This window comes from Oncorhynchus nerka, linkage group LG7, assembly GCF_034236695.1.
Source record: "Oncorhynchus nerka isolate Pitt River linkage group LG7, Oner_Uvic_2.0, whole genome shotgun sequence".
Classification (NCBI taxonomy): domain Eukaryota; kingdom Metazoa; phylum Chordata; class Actinopteri; order Salmoniformes; family Salmonidae; genus Oncorhynchus; species Oncorhynchus nerka.
Window position 1 is genome coordinate 82,754,557 of NC_088402.1, and position 20,311 is coordinate 82,774,867.

Below are 20,311 nucleotides of genomic sequence, written 5' to 3' on the forward strand. Positions count from 1 at the left end.
TGATTAAAAGTACATACAGAGAAACAAACCTCGTCAAAGTCTGCGATGATCTCGTTGAGCAGCCGGAGACACTCCACTCCCTCGTTGTTGGCCTCCAGCTCTACGTAGAACTCAGAGAAGTTGGAGATGGAGGCGAACATGACGGCCACACACTCACAGGACTGGTAGTAGAGCTCGTCGTTTCGCCTCTCCCGCGTCAGGAAGTGGGCGGCCACGTCTTTAGGCAGGATGTTGTGGAGGAGCCGGCGGTTGTAGGCCTGAAGCTCCTCCATCTCCTCTTTCTCCTCTGTGGCCTGGAGAGGACAGACACAGGGGAATGGGGATACGGTTTGTTAAAAGGCCTGTGGCCTGAAGAGAACAGACAGGGGAATGGGGATACGGTTTGTTAAAAGGCCTGTGGCCTGGAGAGGACAGACACAGGGGAATGGGGATACGGTTTGTTAAAAGGCCTGTGGCCTGGAGAGGACAGACACAGGGGAATGGGGATACGGTTTGTTAAAAGGCCTGTGGCCTGGAGAGGACAGACACAGGAGAATGGGTCAACCACTGTCTGTCTGTAGGTTTTGAGAGGAACTCAGAATGCTGATTGGTTTTTGGTACAGTAAAGTTCGACCAGAGGTGAGAGTAACGTCACTCCGTTTGATAAATGGAGAAAGAGCCCTGCAATCTTAGTGATGTCACCAGATACAACAAACGAGGCGTGCGGTGGACTCCACCTGCTGGACCAGTGTGTGTGAGACCGGGTCCTACCTGCAGCTTCCACAGGAAGTCGAGGCGTGCGGTGGACTCCACCTGCTGGACCAGTGTGTGTGAGACCGGGTACTACCTGCAGCTTCCACAGGAAGTCGAGGCGTGCAGTGGACTCCACCTGCTGGACCAGTGTGTGTGAGATCGGGTCCTACCTGCAGCTTCCACAGGAAGTCGAGGCGTGCGGTGGACTCCACCTGCTGGACCAGTGTGTGTGAGACCGGGTCCTACCTGCAGCTTCCACAGGAAGTCGAGGCGTGCGGTGGACTCCACCTGCTGGACCAGTGTGTGTGAGACCGGGTCCTACCTGCAGCTTCCACAGGAAGTCGAGGCGTGCGGTGGACTCCACCTGCTGGACCAGTGTGTGTGAGACCGGGTCCTACCTGCAGCTTCCACAGGAAGTCGAGGCGTGCAGTGGACTCCACCTGCTGAGCATGTAGGTACAGAGCCAGGACGAACACCGTAAGGATGACAGGGGTCATGACCTTTAGGGACACCTTGGTCACAGTCTCCTGGCTGGATGGAGGAAACAGAACCACAATCAACCAACCAACAATCAATCAATCAATCAATCAATCACACTCCTGGCTGAGAGGAGACAGGACAACAATCAATCAACCAATCACACTCCTGGCCAAGAGGAGACAGGACAACAATCAATCAACCAATCACACTCCTGGCTGAGAGGAGACAGGACAACAATCAACCAACCAACAATCAATCAATCAATCACACTCCTGGCTGAGGGGACACAGGACAACAATCAATCAACCAATCACACTCCTGACCAAGAGGAGACAGGGGGAGAATGGACTCAGTCTAGGAGTAGACATGGTAACAGAACATTGAGCTGAGAGGAGACAGGGAGAGGATGGACTCAGTCTAGGAGTAGACATGGTAACAGAACATTGAGTTGAGAGGAGACAGGGAGGATGGACTCAGTCTAGGAGTAGACATGGTAACAGAACATTGAGCTGAGAGGAGACAGGGAGGATGGACTCAGTCTAGGAGTAGACATGGTAACAGAACATTGAGTTGAGAGGAGACAGGGAGGATGGACTCAGTCTAGGAGTAGACATGGTAACAGAACATTGAGCTGAGAGGAGACAGGGAGAGGATGGACTCAGTCTATGAGTAGACATGGTAACAGAACATTGAGCTGAGAGGAGACAGGGAGAGGATGGACTCAGTCTAGGAGTAGACATGGTAACAGAACACTGAGTTGAGAGGAGACAGGGAGGATGGACTCAGTCTAGGAGTAGACATGGTAACAGAATATTGAGCTGAGAGGAGACAGGGAGAGGATGGACTCAGTCTAGGAGTAGACATGGTAACAGAACACTGAGTTGAGAGGAGACAGGGAGAGGATGGACTCAGTCTAGGAGTAGACATGGTAACAGAACACTGAGTTGAGAGGAGACAGGGAGGATGGACTCAGTCTAGGAGTAGACATGGTAACAGAATATTGAGCTGAGAGGAGACAGGGAGAGGATGGACTCAGTCTAGGAGTAGACATGGTAACAGAACACTGAGTTGAGAGGAGACAGGGAGAGGATGGACTCAGTCTAGGAGTAGCGATGGCAACAGAACATTGAGTTTAGAGGAGACGGGGATAATGGACTCAGTCTAGGAGTAGACATGGTAACAGAACATTGAGTTGAGAGGAGACAGGGAGGATGGACTCAGTCTAGGAGTAGACATGGTAACATAACATTGAGTTGAGAGGAGACAGGGAGGATGGACTCAGTCTAGGAGTAGACATGGTAACAGAACATTGAGTTGAGAGGAGACAGGGAGGATGGACTCAGTCTAGGAGTAGACATGGTAACAGAACATTGAGCTGAGAGGAGACAGGGAGGATGGACTCAGTCTAGGAGTAGACATGGTAACAGAACATTGAGTTGAGAGGAGACAGGGAGGATGGACTCAGTCTAGGAGTAGACATGGTAACAGAACATTGAGCTGAGAGGAGACAGGGAGGATGGACTCAGTCTAGGAATAGACATGGTAACAGAACATTGAGCTGAGAGGAGACAGGGAGAGGATGGACTCAGTCTATGAGTAGACATGGTAACAGAACATTGAGCTGAGAGGAGACAGGGAGAGGATGGACTCAGTCTAGGAGTAGACATGGTAACAGAACACTGAGTTGAGAGGACAGGGAGGATGGACTCAGTCTAGGAGTAGACATGGTAACAGAACACTGAGCTGAGAGGAGACAGGGAGAGGATGGACTTAGTCTAGGAGTAGACATGGTAACAGAACATTGAGCTGAGAGGAGACAGGGAGGATGGACTCAGTCTAGGAGTAGACATGGTAACAGAACATTGAGCTGAGAGGAGACAGGGAGGATGGACTCAGTCTAGGAGTAGACATGGTAACAGAACATTGAGTTGAGAGGAGACAGGGAGGATGGACTCAGTCTAGGAGTAGACATGGTAACAGAACATTGAGCTGAGAGGAGACAGGGAGAGGATGGACTCAGTCTATGAGTAGACATGGTAACAGAACATTGAGCTGAGAGGAGACAGGGAGAGGATGGACTCAGTCTAGGAGTAGACATGGTAACAGAACACTGAGTTGAGAGGACAGGGAGGATGGACTCAGTCTAGGAGTAGACATGGTAACAGAACACTGAGCTGAGAGGAGACAGGGAGAGGATGGACTTAGTCTAGGAGTAGACATGGTAACAGAACATTGAGCTGAGAGGAGACAGGGAGAGGATGGACTTAGTCTAGGAGTAGACATGGTAACAGAACATTGAGTTGAGAGGAGACAGGGAGAGGATGGACTCAGTCTAGGAGTAGACATGGTAACAGAACATTGAGTTGAGAGGAGACAGGGAGGATGGACTCAGTCTAGGAGTAGACATGGTAACAGAACACTGAGTTGAGAGGAGACAGGGAGGATGGACTCAGTCTAGGAGTAGACATGGTAACAGAACACTGAGTTGAGAGGAGACAGGGAGGATGGACTCAGTCTAGGAGTAGACATGGTAACAGAACATTGAGCTGAGAGGAGACAGGGAGGATGGACTCAGTCTAGGAGTAGACATGGTAACAGAACATTGAGCTGAGAGGAGACAGGGAGGATGGACTCAGTCTAGGAGTAGACATGGTAACAGAACATTGAGCTGAGAGGAGACAGGGAGGATGGACTCAGTCTAGGAGTAGACATGGGAACAGAACATTGAGCTGAGAGGAGACAGGGAGGATGGACTCAGTCTAGGAGTAGACATGGGAACAGAACACTGACACTATGAGACCTAAAGACAGAAATGAACGTACCATGTCTCTGTAGTTGTTTCATTGAAACTAGGAATCCTAGGGAAAAAATAACACACACATTTATTAAATAGTTTCAACACTTGACAAGACCTTTGTGCTTTGCACAGCTTAAGTATTTGAACGAAAACAAGTACTACTTGAACAAATACTATTTCAGGTGGGCTAGGGTTAGGGTGGGCTAGGGTTAGGGTGGGCTAGGGTTAGGGTGGGCAGTAGGCTACAGTTAGTGACTCACAGGGTGTGTGTGTGTGGTGTGTGTCTGTGTGTGTTAACTCACAGGGTGCTGGCGGTGAGCAGCAGGTCTGCGTTGTCGAACAGGGCCACCTGGGGCCACTCCACCAGCAACAGGAAGGTGACCTGGATCAGCACCATGAGGGCCAGCTTGCCTATACTGCTGATGTGGAGGAACACACTGCAGGCCAGCAGGGTCAGGAGAACACTGTAGCAGAAATACTGGAAGGGGGAGGCATAGCAAGTTATAACAATGTTAACAAACACAGACAATAGTCACACCACACACACAGTAGCGTCCCAGCTGGGCTCACCTCAGGGAAGTGGCATGGTGTGGGCTGGCTGGGGCACAGGGTCAGTCCGTCCTGTGCTGACTGGCTCAGGTTGTGTAGTAGACACAGAGTCACCAAGCTGGAGGACAGGTTCCTCTCACGCACCACACAGTCCACCAGGCCCTCTCTGTCACAGGTCAACTAGAGAGAGACACAGGCTTAAATCACACGTCAACCAACTGAACAGAGAAGCCAACTGAACAGATGGCAAACTGAACTACTAAATTCACACACACACACACACACACACACACACACACACACACACACACACACACACACACACACACACACACACACACACACACACACACACACACACACACACACACACACACACGTGTTAGTCAGTTAGCAGACACTCTTACAGTAGTGAGTGCAGACATTTTCGTAGTGCATTTGCAGGCACTATTGGGAGAATTGTCATGCCTACCATGTTAACAAAGGCAGACATGAAGAGAAGTAGGATGGTGAGAACTCCCACCAGGGTACTGTTGGTACGAGACTGGACTATACTCGTAGTCACTGTCTGCAAGGCAACTGGGAAGAGCTGGGAGGAGAGAGAGGGGGAGGGGGGAGAGCGAGAGAGAGAGGGGATATTATTCATTTTGTTATACATGAAAATGCAAATTCAAACAAATGTTAACTTTTGGGTACATCTCTATAAAAGGTGCTTGTATGATTTCAAAAATGATGGAGGAGTCTGTCCTTTACCTTGACGCAGGAGTAAATGGCACAGATGAAGAGGATGTTGACGAGGATGATGAAGATGATGATGTAGACACCCAGCATGAGAGGTGTGCTGTGGAGAGGAACTGACTCAAGTCACAACTGCACCACAATCAATCCTCACAGGTCACTACTCAGTACATTTTCTATGATCGGTTAAAAAGGCCTCATTTGGTCCTTGGAGCTGGGTACCCTGTGTCGGTTCAGCCTGACCAACTAGCAGCCTTGTTAGTTCCATATGGTTACAGACAGGTGGAGGTTTAAGAGAAGTACTTACTGTGGGAAGATGATGATCTGAATGAAACAGATGAAGCAGAAGACTAACAGAGCACAGGCCACGTAGCCTCCGAAACGATCATCCACCTGCGTGGAGAACTAAACACACAATGAGGAGAAGAGCAGCAAACTCAACACAACACACAACACTCTGCATATAATGTCCCAAAAAACATCTCTAGCTGTCAAATCCTTACTTCAAAGCTCATTTGAGGAGGTTTGGATTGGAGCCTCCTCCTCCAATGAGATTTGAGTGGGAGGTTTTGGAATTGAGGAAACAAGGACTGAGAAAACAAGGATTTAACACCTAGTAATGCTTTCAGACACAGCCAATGAATCACCACCCTATCTCCTCCCACCTTGTTCTCCAGGTCTTTTGTCTGGAAGGTGAGGAGGAACTTCTTGACGTGGTCTTTACGGAGTTGGTCTATGCTGCGGGCGTCGATGGCTCGGCCCAGAAACTCATCCACCTCATCCTCAGGGTTCAGGGCCTCCTGGGAACAACGGCTAGACAAGACAGACCAGACCAGACCAGACAGGACGGACAGGACAGACAGAGTCAGCAACCCAATAATATATACTGGGACAATGACTACACTACACACACACACAGAGTAACCCATTAACAACTACTGGGCCAAATTAAGATAACTCACTTGTCTTGTCTGGACGTTTCATCAATTCCCTGGGAGAAGAGAGAACAAGATGGAGAGAAGAAAAGAGAACGAGCGATAGAGAGAGCAAGAGGGAGGGGTAGAAAGAGAGCGAGATGAGGTTTTAGACAGGTAGCCAGTGAAAACCACAGTGAAAGATTGACTCTGTGTGTTTTTCATTGGCTGACTCAGACTTCTGCACACTTAATCCCTGGTAGCCAGACTGATGTTTTAATTAATGCTGTAAGGATTCAAATTATACCCTCCTCCCCCCCTGGGCAATAACCCTCAGAGAAGGAGAGAGAGAAAGATGAGGAGAGGGGAAGATGAGGGGAATGGAGGAAATGAGAAGAGGAGGGGTGAGGAGAGGAGAGCAAAAGACATAGGAAAGGAGAGAGGTTGCAGACAACAGGAGGAGAGGAGAGGTTGCAGATAACAGGAGGAGAGGAGAGGATGCAGACAACAGGAGGGGGAGAGGTTGCAGACAACAGGAGGAGAGGAGAGGTTGCAGACAACAGGAGGAGAGGAGAGGATGCAGACAATAGGAGGAGGAGAGGATGCAGACAACAGGAGGAGAGGAGAGGTTGCAGACAACAGGAGGCGAGGAGAGGTTGCAGACAACAGGAGGAGAGGAGAGGTTGCAGACAACAGGAGGAGAGGAGAGGATGCAGACAACAGGAGGAGAGGAGAGGTTGCAGACAACAGGAGGAGAGGAGAGGTTGCAGACAACAGGAGGAGAGGAGAGGTTGCAGACAACAGGAGGAGAGGAGAGGATTGCAGACAACAGGAGGAGAGGAGAGGATGCAGACAACAGGAGGAGAGGAGAGGTTGCAGACAACAGGAGGAGAGGAGAGGTTGCAGACAACAGGAGGAGAGGAGAGGTTGCAGACAACAGGAGGAGAGGAGAGGTTGCAGCCAACAGGAGGAGAGGAGAGATTGCAGACAACAGGAGGAGAGGAGAGGATGCAGACAACAGGAGGAGAGGAGAGGATGCAGACAACAGGAGGAGAGGAGAGGTTGCAGACAACAGGAGGAGAGGAGAGGTTGCAGACAACAGGAGGAGGAGAGGTTGCAGACAACAGGAGGCGAGGAGAGGTTGCAGACAACAGGAGGAGAGGAGAGGTTGCAGACAACAGGAGGAGAGGAGAGGTTGCAGACAACAGGAGGTGAGGAGAGGTTGCAGACAACAGGAGGAGAGGAGAGGTTGCAGACAACAGGAGGAGAGGAGAGGTTGCAGACAACAGGAGGAGAGGAGAGGATGCATGCAGACAACAGGAGGAGAGGAGAGGATGCATGCAGACAACAGGAGGAGAGGAGAGGATGCAGACAACAGGAGGAGAGGAGAGGTTGCAGACAACAGGAGGAGAGGAGAGGTTGCAGACAATAGGAGGAGAGGAGAGGTTGCAGACAACAGGAGGAGAGGAGAGATTGCAGACAACAGGAGGAGAGGAGAGGATGCAGACAACAGGAGGAGAGGAGAGGATGCATGCAGACAACAGGAGGAGAGGAGAGGATGCAGACAACAGGAGGAGAGAAGAGGTTGCAGACAACAGGAGGAGAGGAGAGGTTGCAGACAACAGGAGGAGAGGAGAGGTTGCAGACAACAGGAGGAGAGGATGCAGACAACAGGAGGAGAGGAGAGGATGCATGCAGACAACAGGAGGAGAGGAGAGGATGCAGACAACAGGAGGAGAGGATGCATGCAGACAACAGGAGGAGAGGAGAGGTTGCAGACAACAGGAGGAGAGGAGAGGTTGCAGACAACAGGAGGAGGAGAGGTTGCAGACAACAGGAGGAGGAGAGGATGCAGACAACAGGAGGAGAGGAGAGGTTGCAGACAACAGGAGGAGAGGAGAGGTTGCAGACAACAGGAGGAGGACAGGTTGCAGACAACAGGAGATGAGAGGTTGCAGACAACAGGAGGAGAGGAGAGGTTGCAGACAACAGGAGGAGAGGAGAGGTTGCAGACAACAGGAGGAGAGGAGAGGTTGCAGAAACAGGAGGAGGAGAGGTTGCAGACAACAGGAGGAGAGGAGAGGTTGCAGACAACAGGAGGAGAGGAGAGGTTGCAGACAACAGGAGGAGGGGTTGCAGACAACAGGAGGAGAGGAGGGGTTGCAGACAACAGGAGGAGAGGAGAGGTTGCAGACAACAGGAGGAGAGGAGAGGTTGCAGACAACAGGAGGAGGAGAGGTTGCAGACAACAGGAGGAGAGGAGAGGTTGCAGACAACAGGAGGAGATGAGAAAGGTTAATTGCAGGTCAGCCCTGCATTGACTGATCAGATCATTGTTGATGTGAAATTCAAGTTTAAAGTTGTATTATTCGTATGTAAGTAGTCTAGCGGTTAAGAGCATTGGGCCAGTAACCGAATGTAGAGCCGACTAGGTGAAAAATCTGTCGATGTGCCTCTGAGCAAGGCACTTAACCCTAACTGGTCCTGTAAGTGGCTCTGGACAAAAGAGTCTGATAAATTACTAACATGTAAATGTACAGTGAATTGTCCAATGAAATGCTTGCAGGTTATTCTCAACATTGCAACAACAACAACAAGAAATAATAAAACATAAGAATAAGAACATAAAGCAAATGACTCAGTAGAATAAACATGTTAAAATAAAGTATAAAACAAGAAGGTACAATTTACAGTCGAATATTTTCTGGGAAGGGGAATTGGGAGGCAAGTGTGTAGATTTAGCAATAATAATAAGAGACTGGTAGCAGCAGTAGTGATGTGTGTGTGGCATAAATGCGTCTGTGTGTGCGTGCCCTGACCTTAGAGAGCAGTTTTATTTCTCTATTTGGTTAGGTCAGGGTGTGATTTGGGGTGGGCCTTCTAGGTTGTTTGTTTCTATGTTTTAGCCGGGTATGGTTCTCAATCAGAGACAGCTGTCTATCGTTGTCTCTGATTGGGAATCATACATAGGCAGCCTTTTTCCTTTTGTTATTTGTGGGTAGTTGTCTTCGTTTGTGCATGTTTAGCCTTATGGAGCGTCACGGCCGTTTTTGTTGTATTATTGTTTTGTTGGCGACATTTGCATATAAAGGAAAATGTACGCTCACCACGCTGCACCTTGGTCCGTTCTATACGACGATCGTGACAGTGTGTGCGTGCGTGTACTTTTTAAAATTTATTTTATTTATTTAACCTTTATTTAACTAGGCAATATAAATAAATACAATATAAATATAGGACAAAACACACATCACAACAAGAGAGACAACACTACATAAAGAGAGACCTAAGACAACAACAACACATAACAAACAACACAACATGGTAGCAGCACAAAACATGGTACAAACATTATTGGGCAAAGTCAACAGCACAAAGTTCAAGAAGGTAGAGACAACAATACATTACACAAAGCAGCCACAACTGTCAATAAGAGTGTCCATGATTGAGTCTTTGAATGAAGAGATGGAGATAAACTGTCCAGTTTGAGTGTTTGTTGCAGCTCGTTCCAGTCGCTAGCTGCAGCGAACTGAAAAGAGGAGCGACCCAGGGATGTGTGTGCATTGGGGACCTTTAACAGAATGTGACTGGCAGAACGGGTGTTGTATGTGGAGGATGAGGGCTGCAGTAGATATCTCAGATAGGGGGGAGTGAGGCCTAAGAGGGTTTTATAAATAAGCATCAACCAGTGGGTCTTGCGATGGGTAAACAGAGACGACCAGTTTACAGAGGAGTATAGAGTGCAGTGATGTGTCCTATAAGGGGCATTTGAGGCAAATCTGATGGCCGAATGTTAAAGAACATCTAGCCGCTCGAGAGCACCAACCCTTAGCTGCTGATCTATAAATGATGTCTCCGTATTCTAGAATGGGTAGGATGTTCATCTGAATCAGGGTTAGTTTGGCAGCTGGGGTGAAAGAGGAGCAATTACGATAGAGGAAACCAAGTCTAAATTTAACGTTAGCCTGCAGTTTTGATATGTGCTAACAGAAGGACAGTGTACTATCTAGCCATACTCACAAGTACGTGTGTGAGGTGACTACCTCAAGCTCTAAACCGTCAGAGGTAGTAATAACACCTGTGGGTAGAGGGGCATTCTTCTTACCAAACCACATGACCTTTGTTTTGGAGGTGTTCAGAACAAGGTTAAGGGTAGAGAAAGCTTGTTGGACACTAAGAAATCTATGTTGTAGAGCATTTAACACAAAATCCAGGGAGGGGCCAGCTGAGTATAAGACTGTATCATCTGCATATAAATGGATGAGAGAGCTCCCTACTGCCTGAGTTATGTAGTTGATGTAAATTGAGAAGAGTGTGGGGCCTAGGATCGAGCCTTGGGGTACTCCCTTGGTGACAGGAATTGACTGAGACAGCAGATTTTCTGACTTTATACACTGCACTCTTTGAGAGAGGTAGTTGGCTAACCAACCCAAAGGCCCCTCAGAGACACAAATACTCCTTGGCCGGCCCACAAGAATGGAATGGTCTACCGTATCAAAAGCTTAGGCCAAGTCAATAAAAATAGCAGCACAATATTGCTTAGAATCAAGGGCAATGCAGCAAACTGAAAAGAGGAGTGACCCAGGGGTGTATGCACTTTGGGGACCTTTAACATAATCTGACTGGCAGATTGTATGTGGAGGACGAGGGCTGCAGTAGATATCTCAGATAGGAAAACCCTCTTAGGCCTCACTCCCCCTGCCTGGTTGGCCCTGTCCGGGGGTATCGTCAAACGGGGTCACGGCGTCTCCCGACCCTTCCTGTCTCAGCCTCCAGTATTTATGCTGCAATAGTTTGTGTCGGGGGGCTAGGGTCAGTCTGTTATATCTGAAGTATTTCTCCTGACTTATCCAGTGTCCTGTGTGAATTTAAGTATGCTCCCTCTAACTCTTCTGTCAGAGGAACCTGAGTCCTAGGACCATGCCTCAGGACTACCTGGCCTGATGACTCCTTGCTGTCCCCAGTCCACCTGGTCATGTTGCTGCTCCAGTTTCAACTGTTCTGCCTGCGGCTATGGAACCCTGACCTGTTCACCGAACGTGCTACCTTGTCCCGGACCTGCTGTTTTCGACTCTCTCTCTAACTCTGAATGATTGGCTATGGAAAAGCCAACTGACATTTACTCCTGAGGTGCTGACCTGTTGCACCCTCTACAACCACTGTGATTATTATTATTATTAGACCATGCTGGTCATCTATGAACGTTTGAACATCTTGGCCACTGTTATAATCTCCACCCGGCACAGCAGAAGAGGACTCTTTAGAGCCTGGTTCATTAGAGCCTGGTTCCTCTCTAGGTTTCTTCCTAGGTTCCTGCCTTTCTAGAGGGTTTTTCCTGGCCACCATGCTTCTACATTTGCATTGCTTGCTGTTTGGGGTTTTAGGCTGGGTTTCTGGATAGCACTTTGTGACATTGGCTGATGTAAAAAGGGCTTTATAAATACATTTGATTGATTGATTGAATGGGGACATCATTGAGTACCTTTAAGGTTGCAGTGACACATCCATAACCTGAGTGGAAACCAGATTGCATACCCGAGAGAATGCTATAGACATCAAGAAAGCCAGTCAGTTGATTATTGACAAGTTTTCCAACACTTTTGATAAAGAGGGCAAAATAAAAATAGGCCTATAACAGTTAGGATCAGCTTGCTTTAGGACTTGGTCAGGTGGTTTAAGCATGCCCCAGTTTAGGTCACCTAGCAGGACAAATTCAGATTTAGTGTAAGGGGACAGGAGAGAGCTTAGGGCAGGTAGGGTACAGGCCGGTGCTGATGGAGGACGATAGCATCACGCAAAAGTCAACAAAAAGCGATTTGAAAGTTTAATGTTTAAAACCAGCAAATCAAATTGTTTGGGGACAGACTTGGTGGAGACAACCGAGCACTGAAGGTGTCCTTGGTAAAGATTGCCACTCCTACACCTTTGGAAGATCTGTCTTGACGAAACAGGTTATAACCAGAAAGGTTAACATTAGTATTCAAAACACTCTTCCTTAACCACGTCTCAGTAATGACCAACACATCTGGAGCTGTGAACCCACACTTTCAATTGATCCATTTTAGGTAATAAGCTTCTAGTGCTAACGTGCAGAAAACCCAGGCTTTTACGGGAGCAGAAATCAGTGAAGCAGATATCAGAGTACAAGTCAGAGTTGGGGCTAGCAACAGTAGATGGTCCAGGGTGTACATGTACATTTCCAGATATCATCAACAGTAAAACAATCAAGGCACGGCAGAGGACAGGGAGAGATCTGCAGTGCTGATTTATGACATCTGAATGTGCATTAGATGGCAACAAGAACATATTATACAGCAATTTCATCAGGTAACATGAATACAAAGACAGCGAGAGCTGGTTAGAATAGAATGGGAGGCCAAAAGTCTGTGTAACCAATAGAGTGACAGAGTCCTGAGTGTGGGAACAAACATAGTCTGTCCCACGGTTGGGTAAAGAAAGTTTGTAGTCAACAAAGTAAGCAGGAGTCATTAGGCAAATAGCAAAATGCACAAGAAAAAAAAAAATATATAACTACTTTATATATAGCCATTGTAAATTCAGTCATTCGCACCAACAGCGCATGAGTGCTGGAGGTGAGCGAATGCTCGGGAGAGAGGGGGGAGTGTGGTGGGGGTACTTGTACCAGACAGGGGGAGTCAGGCCAGGGCAGATGGTGAACAGATCGCCAGGTGGAATCCAAGCAGCAGTACAGCAGGTAACAGGAGTAGGTGTCACACCCACTTGGGAGAAGCTTTTATTTCTGGAGTCAGATTTATTGTAGAAAATGCCAGTGAATGGTCTTTGAACAGCAGGAGGGGGCTTCAGAGGACGCTTCAAAGACTTCGCCCACTTGTTGGGCCCAAAGGCCTCGACACCTTTTACTTCACACCTTGATGCTAATTGAATTTGTATCTGGTCTGTCCTTGCAAGTCTTAACTCAGTGTTCAGTCCCCATGAAATATATCATTGTTTATATCATTATATCATTTATTTTTTTCATTTTTTCTCTTTTTCTTCTTGGCTTTTAAAATAGCATCCGACCAAACACTACTCCCTCAGTTCCAGGTTGGATGGTGTCCTCCGGTCTCTACTGTTTGTTTGCTAGTTTTGACCAAAATGAACTGTAGAGATTACTGCTTCCAAGGTTTTCTTTTTCCAAGCTATACGGAGGGTGCTCTAGCAAACAAACAGTAGAGACCGGAGGACACCAGGTTGTATGTTTGGAGTTTTGATCTGGAGCGAAGGCCATGCTGTGGAGGTTAGCATCCTACATATGTACCTGCCGAAAAATCAAAGTTTATCGAACTCCAAATCTATCCTTTTGTAAAGAAAACATGTTGAAAAATGTGAGAGCTCACATGCAGCTGTGCCTCTCTCTCTGAAGGTGTAGAGTCAGTGCAGGTGGTCAGTCCAGTTCAAGTGTTCAGCAGTCTGATGGCTTGTAGATAGAAACTCTCTCTGTTGGTATCAGACCTCATGCTCCGATACCATTTGCCCGACAGTAAGGGAGTGAACAGCTCATAGCTGGGGTGTGTGTGGGGTCTTTGATGATGCTTCCTCGGAATCATATCAGTCTTTAACAAGTGTAAGGCTGGCTGTCTGCTGCTGGCCACTAACTTCCATTGGGTGTTGGCTGTCCACTAACCACAGTAGGGCTGTGTAACTCCCACTTGTTGTGATGCTGGTTGGTCTGTACTAATCAATACAGGTTCTGGGCTTTCCATTGGCTGTTTGAGAGTTTTAGGCTTATAATAGACACAGTTGATTAAAGCTAGAGGAATTCTACAACATAGAGAGCCCTTTTAAAAGCAACTAGAAAGAATCCTAAAACAATCATCTATCAGTTCTCAACCAATTCTAATTGGTCCATGACAGCCATATTCTAATTGGTCCATGACAGCCATATTCTAATTGGTCCATGACAGCCATATTCTAATTGGTCCATGACAGCCATATTCTAATTGGTCCATGACAGCCATATTCTAATTGGTCCATGGCAGCCATATTCTAATTGGTCCCTGAACGTGTCCAGACAAATGAAAATAAAGTTACACACTCATCTCTCCATGATGGGGATTTATTTGTCCAAAGAGCCTTTATCAAGGTGTAGTGCTGAGCCAATACCCGAAATGTCGGTTATTTTGGGGATTTTAAACAACTAATTGACAGACGGTTCAATTATCTGATTTCCATGTTGTTTTTCTCTGTGAGCTCAATGAGCACATTGAGCAGTTTCTCTAGAGATGCACTACATGATCAAAAGTATGTGGACACCTGCTCATTGAAAATCTAATTCCAAAATCATGGGCATTAATATAGAATTGGTCCCCCCTTTTCTGCTATAACAGCCTCCAATCTTCTGGGAAGGCTCTCAGTTGCTGTTCCAATTCATCCCAAAGGTGTTCGATGGGGTTGAGGTCTGTGCAGGCCAGTCAAGTTCTTCCACACCAACCTCGTCAAACCATTTCTGTATGGACCTCGCTTTGTGCACGGGGGCATTGTCATGCTGAAACAGGAAAGGGCTTTCCCCAAACTGATGCCACAAAGTTGGAAGCACAGAATTGTCTAGAATGTCATTGTATGCTGTAGCATTAAGTTTTCCCTTCACTGGAACTAACAGGCCCGAACCATGAAAAACAGCCCAGACCATTGTTCCTCCTCCACAAACATTACATTTGCCACTATGCATTGGGGCAGGTAGCACTTGTGCGTCTGCTCGGCCATGGAAACTCATTTCATGAAGCTCCAGATGAACAGTTCTTGTGCTGACGTTGCTTCCAGAGAAGTTGGGAACTCGGTAGTGAGTATTGCAACCAAGGACAGACTATTTTTACGCGCTGCACGCTTCGGCACTCAGCAGTCCGTTCTGTGAGCTTGTGTGGCCTAATGTGATTTACTGACTATGACAGTGAAAGTCACTGAGCTCTTCAGTAAGGCCAATCTACTGAGAAAGTTTGAGCTCGATTTTATACACCTGTCAGCAACGGGTGTGGCTGAAATAGCCTAATCTACTCATTTGAAGGGGTGTCCACATACTTTTGCATTTATAGTGTAAATCAGATCAAGCCTGAACTGTGCAATGTAGTAGGGAGTTGTAGTTTCCAACAGGCCAATATTCTACATAGTTTAGTGCAGAAAAAGAGGTAATTAACTACAATGACCATAATCCATTGCACACCTACTTGTTCAGTCTGTGTGTTTCTATAGACCTGCTACATTAGGTTGGTGTGGAGCAGACAGAGAGAAGAGACAGAAGAACGTGCGATGGAGAGGGATAGAGAGCAGTTGCTTTGCGAGGTATCTCTACCTGAAAATACATGATCTAAGTGATTGATAGTTGGTATTCAGCAGTCATAAAAGTATACCTTATTGATTCTGAAGAACTACTAAAATAGTGATTTTGTCAGACAGCATAGGCAGCAGCTCTATAAAGATGAGATGACTTGGAATGAAATAATAAAATAATTGAATAAAACAAAATGTAATATAGACAACTTAAATATTTTATTATAAAGTAATGTGATTCATTGGCAGTCACTACCATCATGGGACTTTTATGAATTGTTTTATTCTATGTTGTTACAGCATTCAACGCACATAATGCATAGTCCATTTAATGTTTTAAAAAAATATTGAAACCGAACCGACCTCAAAAAGCACTAATCGCTAAGCACTATCAGGGTGTCATCAGTCTCTCATCATCTGTCTGAAGTCCTTGGTCCTGGAGAACCTCGTGTCAGGTGAGTACCCAGTGTGGCATCAGGCCCTCTGTGACCAATCAACCTATTCAACCCCATCCATCTCTCATCCATCCATTCTCCCTCATCCAGCCTCCCTCCATCCCTCCATCCCTCATCCAGCCTCCATCCCTCCCAGAGTGTGTCTCTCACCATGTGTCTGAAGACCTTGGAGTCCTTGGTCCTGGAGAACCTTGTGTCGGGTACCCAGCATGGCATCAGGCCCTCAGTGACCAATCAACCTACTCAACCCCATCCATCCATTCTCCCTCATCCAGCCTCCATCCCTCCCAGAGTGTGTCTCTCACCATGTGTCTGAAGACCTTGGAGTCCTTGGTCCTGGAGAAGCGTGTGTCGGGTACCCAGCGTGGCATCAGGCCCTCAGTGGAGTTGGCGCGTACCCGCTGCATCATGGCACTCTTGGCCATCGCTGCCTTCTCCTCTTTCTGCCGGTGGAGGGAACAGACCACACCAATGGACCTTAATCACACTGGACATCTGAATGTGTTCTACAGTAATTGTTCAGTCTATTATTTCTATACAGAAGAGTCAGAGAGAGATTTTGAAGAATATACATTATTTTTGATAATACAATGAATTGAACTATCCAGCAGAAACACAAAAACGAGAAGATCAAATAATAAATGGATAACTAAAGGCAATGAAGAGTTTCTGTGGTCTGAAAACTATAAAGTATACTTGCTCTTCTTCTTCTGTAGTTGAAAAACTATTTATTAAATGTGTTTAACCTCTTCCTCCTACCCTCTACCTTTTCGAACATTCTGTTAAAAATCGCGCAACATTTCAGCGCCCTGCTACTCATGCCAGGAATATAGTACGTTCATATGATTAGTATGTGTGGATAGAAAACACTCAGACGTTTCTAAAACTGGTTAAATCGCGACTGAGGCTATAATATAACGTGCGTTACATCGGAAAGCGCAGGAAAACCTGATCACAGAAAATGGAAATAAATATCCTTGCGCCACTTCCATCAATTGTTAACAGTGAACCGAATTACATAAGACCGAGGTTTCAACTCCCACCGCTTCCACATGTTGTCTAGAGTCTTCTCATTTGATTCAGCTTTGATTCTTGGTTGAACCGAATCAAGGGAACCACTTACCTCCAGTCTCCGCCCAGATAATTTGGAAGAGCTCTCTCCTGACATTTTTTCCAAGACGACAGCTAATGATTTTTACATCGCCTCCTGATGAATTTTATCGCTTATTAACGTGTACTAATACCTAAAGTTGCATTACAAAAGTATTTCGAAGTGTTTTGTGAAAGTTTATCATCGACTTTTCCGTTGATCACACAGTCTACATATAACGATATCTAGGCTATATATGGACCGATTTAATCGAAAAAAAGACCCAATAGTGATTATGTAAATGTAAATTATGGGACATCTAGGAGTGCCAACAAAGAAGATGGTCAAAGGTAATGAATGTTTTCTATTTTATTGTGCGGTTTGTGTAGCGCCGAATATGCTAATTATTTTGTTTACGTCCCTGCGGGTCTTTTGTGGTGTTACATGCTATCAGATAATAGCTTCTCATGCTTTCGCCGAAAAGCATTTTAAAAATCTGACTTGTTGCCTGGATTCACAACGAGTGTAGCTTTAATTCAATACCCTGCATGTGTATTTTAATGAACGTTTGAGTTTTAACTAATACTATTAGCATTTAACGTAGCGCATTTGCATTTCCAGAGCTCTGGATGAGACGCAAGCGTCTCAAGTAGAAGCAAGAGGTTAAATAAACTACAGACCCTTTTCTGGCTGCACCCCAGCACCAGGAACGTCTCGATGTTGTTCTCCTTCAGATAGGCGTTCCTGTCCCCTCCGAAACCCGGCTCCACCTCATAGTCCCCATTCAGGTACTGTAGGGTGGCCTTGGTGATGTGGATACGTCTGGTACCACACACAGGGGTCACATTCACACACTATTATCAGAGCAGAGGTTTTCAAACCTCTCCTCTGGGATCCCCCGACATTGCACCATTTTGGTATAGCCCTTAATAACTAGCTAGTCTGAGTCACCTAATCAAGGGCTTGATAATTAGTTGACAAGCTGAATCAGGTGTGCTAGCTGTGGAATAGTTCAAATACATGGAACGGCTGGGTGTCCCAGAGGAGAGGCTTGAAAACCAATATATCAAAGGACATTTTCAATATCGGGGACTGCAATGCCAGAAAGAGTTTAATCAATACCGACACTTTATTATGATGCCCCACATCACACATTTAATTGTAATGCGTCTAAGCCATATGCCTGTAAGTCAAAGACACATGAAAATGTATAAAGAAAAATTACAATAAATGTAACAACCTGAACTGGTATGTTGAAACGAATGGTCAGTGTAACTCTATAGGAGTTTCTCATGGTGTTGTGGTGGGAAGGGCTTACCCTGCCGCGCCCCCTGCCTCCATGTGATTGGCTAGTGTGACGTCATTGGACCAGACGTCAAACTGCCACTTCCTGAGTCCCAGCACCCCACAGTGGACCCTGCCACTATGGATACCCACACGCATGTTCACGTTGACCCCTGTGACCTCTCTCACCAGCCTGCAAAGAGACAAACACAGAGATAGACACACACACACAGAGAGAGATAGACACACACACACACACATACACACACACACACACACACACACACACAGAGTTAGACACACACACATAGATAGACGCACACACATAGATAGACGCACACACATAGATAGACAGACACACACACACACAGATATACACACAAACAAACACACACACACACACACACACACACACAGAGTTAGACACACACAGAGTTAGACACACACACATAGATAGACACACACACATAGATAGACAGATAGACACACACACACACACACACACACACACACACACACACACACACACACACACACACACACACACACACACACACACAGAGTTAGACACACACACATAGATAGACACACACACACAGATAGACACACACACACAGATATACACACAAACACACACACACACACACACACATACACACACACACACAGAGTTAGACACACACACATAGATACACACACACATAGATAGACAGACACACACACACACAGATAGACACACACACACAGATATACACACAAACAAACACACACAGACAGAGATAGAAACACACACAAACACACATAGACAGAGATATACACACACACACACAAACACACACAGACAGAGATAGACACACACACACACAAACAGACAGAGATAGACACACACACCAAAAATCACCTGTTACGATAGATTGTATGTTTCTTACTAATTCAATGACATACATCATTCATTTGAGTATTTATGTGTACCTGTCTGTCTGTCTGTCTGTCTGTCTGTCTGTCTGTTTCTGTTTGTCTGTCTGTGTGTTGTTTACTTCCGGGTTGGAGCGAGCGGTCGCATCCGCACTTCGGTCCGCAGGTAGTATAACTTTTCATTACATTTCATTACATTTCATTATAGTACAACGGTTTGATTTGTCTAATCTTAGCAATTTCTTCTTAGCTAGCTACATAGCCGTCATTGTATCAAAGATAATTGCGTAATTATCGTATTTCGTCGTCCTAACGTAGTCTACACTGCTATCTGCCCAGCAGCTAGCCAGCTAGCAAACGTCCACCGTCTACCGAATAGCAGCACTGTAGAAGCTATTACACTCAACTGAACGACTTGATTAGTGTAGTGTTAGCTAGCTACATAGTTGTCTTTGCTGTCTTCGTATCCAAGATAATTGTGTAGTTTAGAGTGTGTAGTTTTAGAGTGATTATCTTAATTTACCGAGGTTAGCTAGCCAGCTATTTGTCGTCCTTAACGTAGGAGACACTGCTAGCTAGCCAACAGCTAGCCAACGTCTACCGAATAGAACTTCCGCACTCAACAACCCGGTCGCATTCCGCTTCGCTCCACAGGTAGTATCACATTTTCATTTCATTTCATTACAGTACAACGGTTTGATTTGTTTGATCGTAGCTAGCTACATAGCTAGCTACATAGCCGTCTTTGTATCAAAGATAATTGTGTAGTCTAGAGCGATTTTCTAGGTTAGCTAGCCAGCTATTGTCGTTCTTTTAACGCAACGTAACGTAATCAACACTGCTAGCTAGCCAGCTAGCCCCCGAATAGCAGCACTGTAGCCCTGCCAGCTAGCCTACAAAGTCAACAACGCAGCCACTGCCAGCTAGCCTACTTCAGCAGTACTGTATCATTTTAATCATTTTAGTCAATAAGATTCTTGCTACGTAAGCTTAACTTTCTGAACATTCGAGACGTGTAGTCCACTTGTCATTCCAATCTCCTTTGCATTAGCGTAGCCTCTTCTGTAGCCTG

The 20,311-nt window shown here is 46.3% G+C and overlaps 1 protein-coding gene across 3 annotated transcripts in view; it reads right to left on the minus strand.

Annotated features, from left to right (window-relative positions):
• LOC115132521 (adenylate cyclase type 6-like) overlaps positions 1 to 20,311 on the minus strand; it is a 111,427-nt gene that overhangs the window by 4,662 nt on the left and 86,454 nt on the right. For 2 of the 3 annotated variants that reach the window (XM_065020882.1, XM_065020881.1), the window contains exons 8-20: positions 18,359 to 18,517; positions 17,721 to 17,862; positions 16,256 to 16,393; positions 6,259 to 6,287; positions 5,962 to 6,109; positions 5,604 to 5,701; positions 5,312 to 5,399; positions 5,031 to 5,147; positions 4,580 to 4,738; positions 4,312 to 4,487; positions 4,035 to 4,070; positions 1,131 to 1,263; positions 30 to 293 (exon numbers count right to left, since the gene is read on the minus strand). In XM_065020882.1, the coding sequence (XP_064876954.1) occupies positions 30 to 293; positions 1,131 to 1,263; positions 4,035 to 4,070; positions 4,312 to 4,487; positions 4,580 to 4,738; positions 5,031 to 5,147; positions 5,312 to 5,399; positions 5,604 to 5,701; positions 5,962 to 6,109; positions 6,259 to 6,287; positions 16,256 to 16,393; positions 17,721 to 17,862; positions 18,359 to 18,517 (1,687 nt within the window). The remainder of the gene's footprint in view (positions 1 to 29; positions 294 to 1,130; positions 1,264 to 4,034; positions 4,071 to 4,311; positions 4,488 to 4,579; positions 4,739 to 5,030; positions 5,148 to 5,311; positions 5,400 to 5,603; positions 5,702 to 5,961; positions 6,110 to 6,258; positions 6,288 to 16,255; positions 16,394 to 17,720; positions 17,863 to 18,358; positions 18,518 to 20,311) is intronic. The other variant, XM_065020883.1, reaches the window with a different exon arrangement.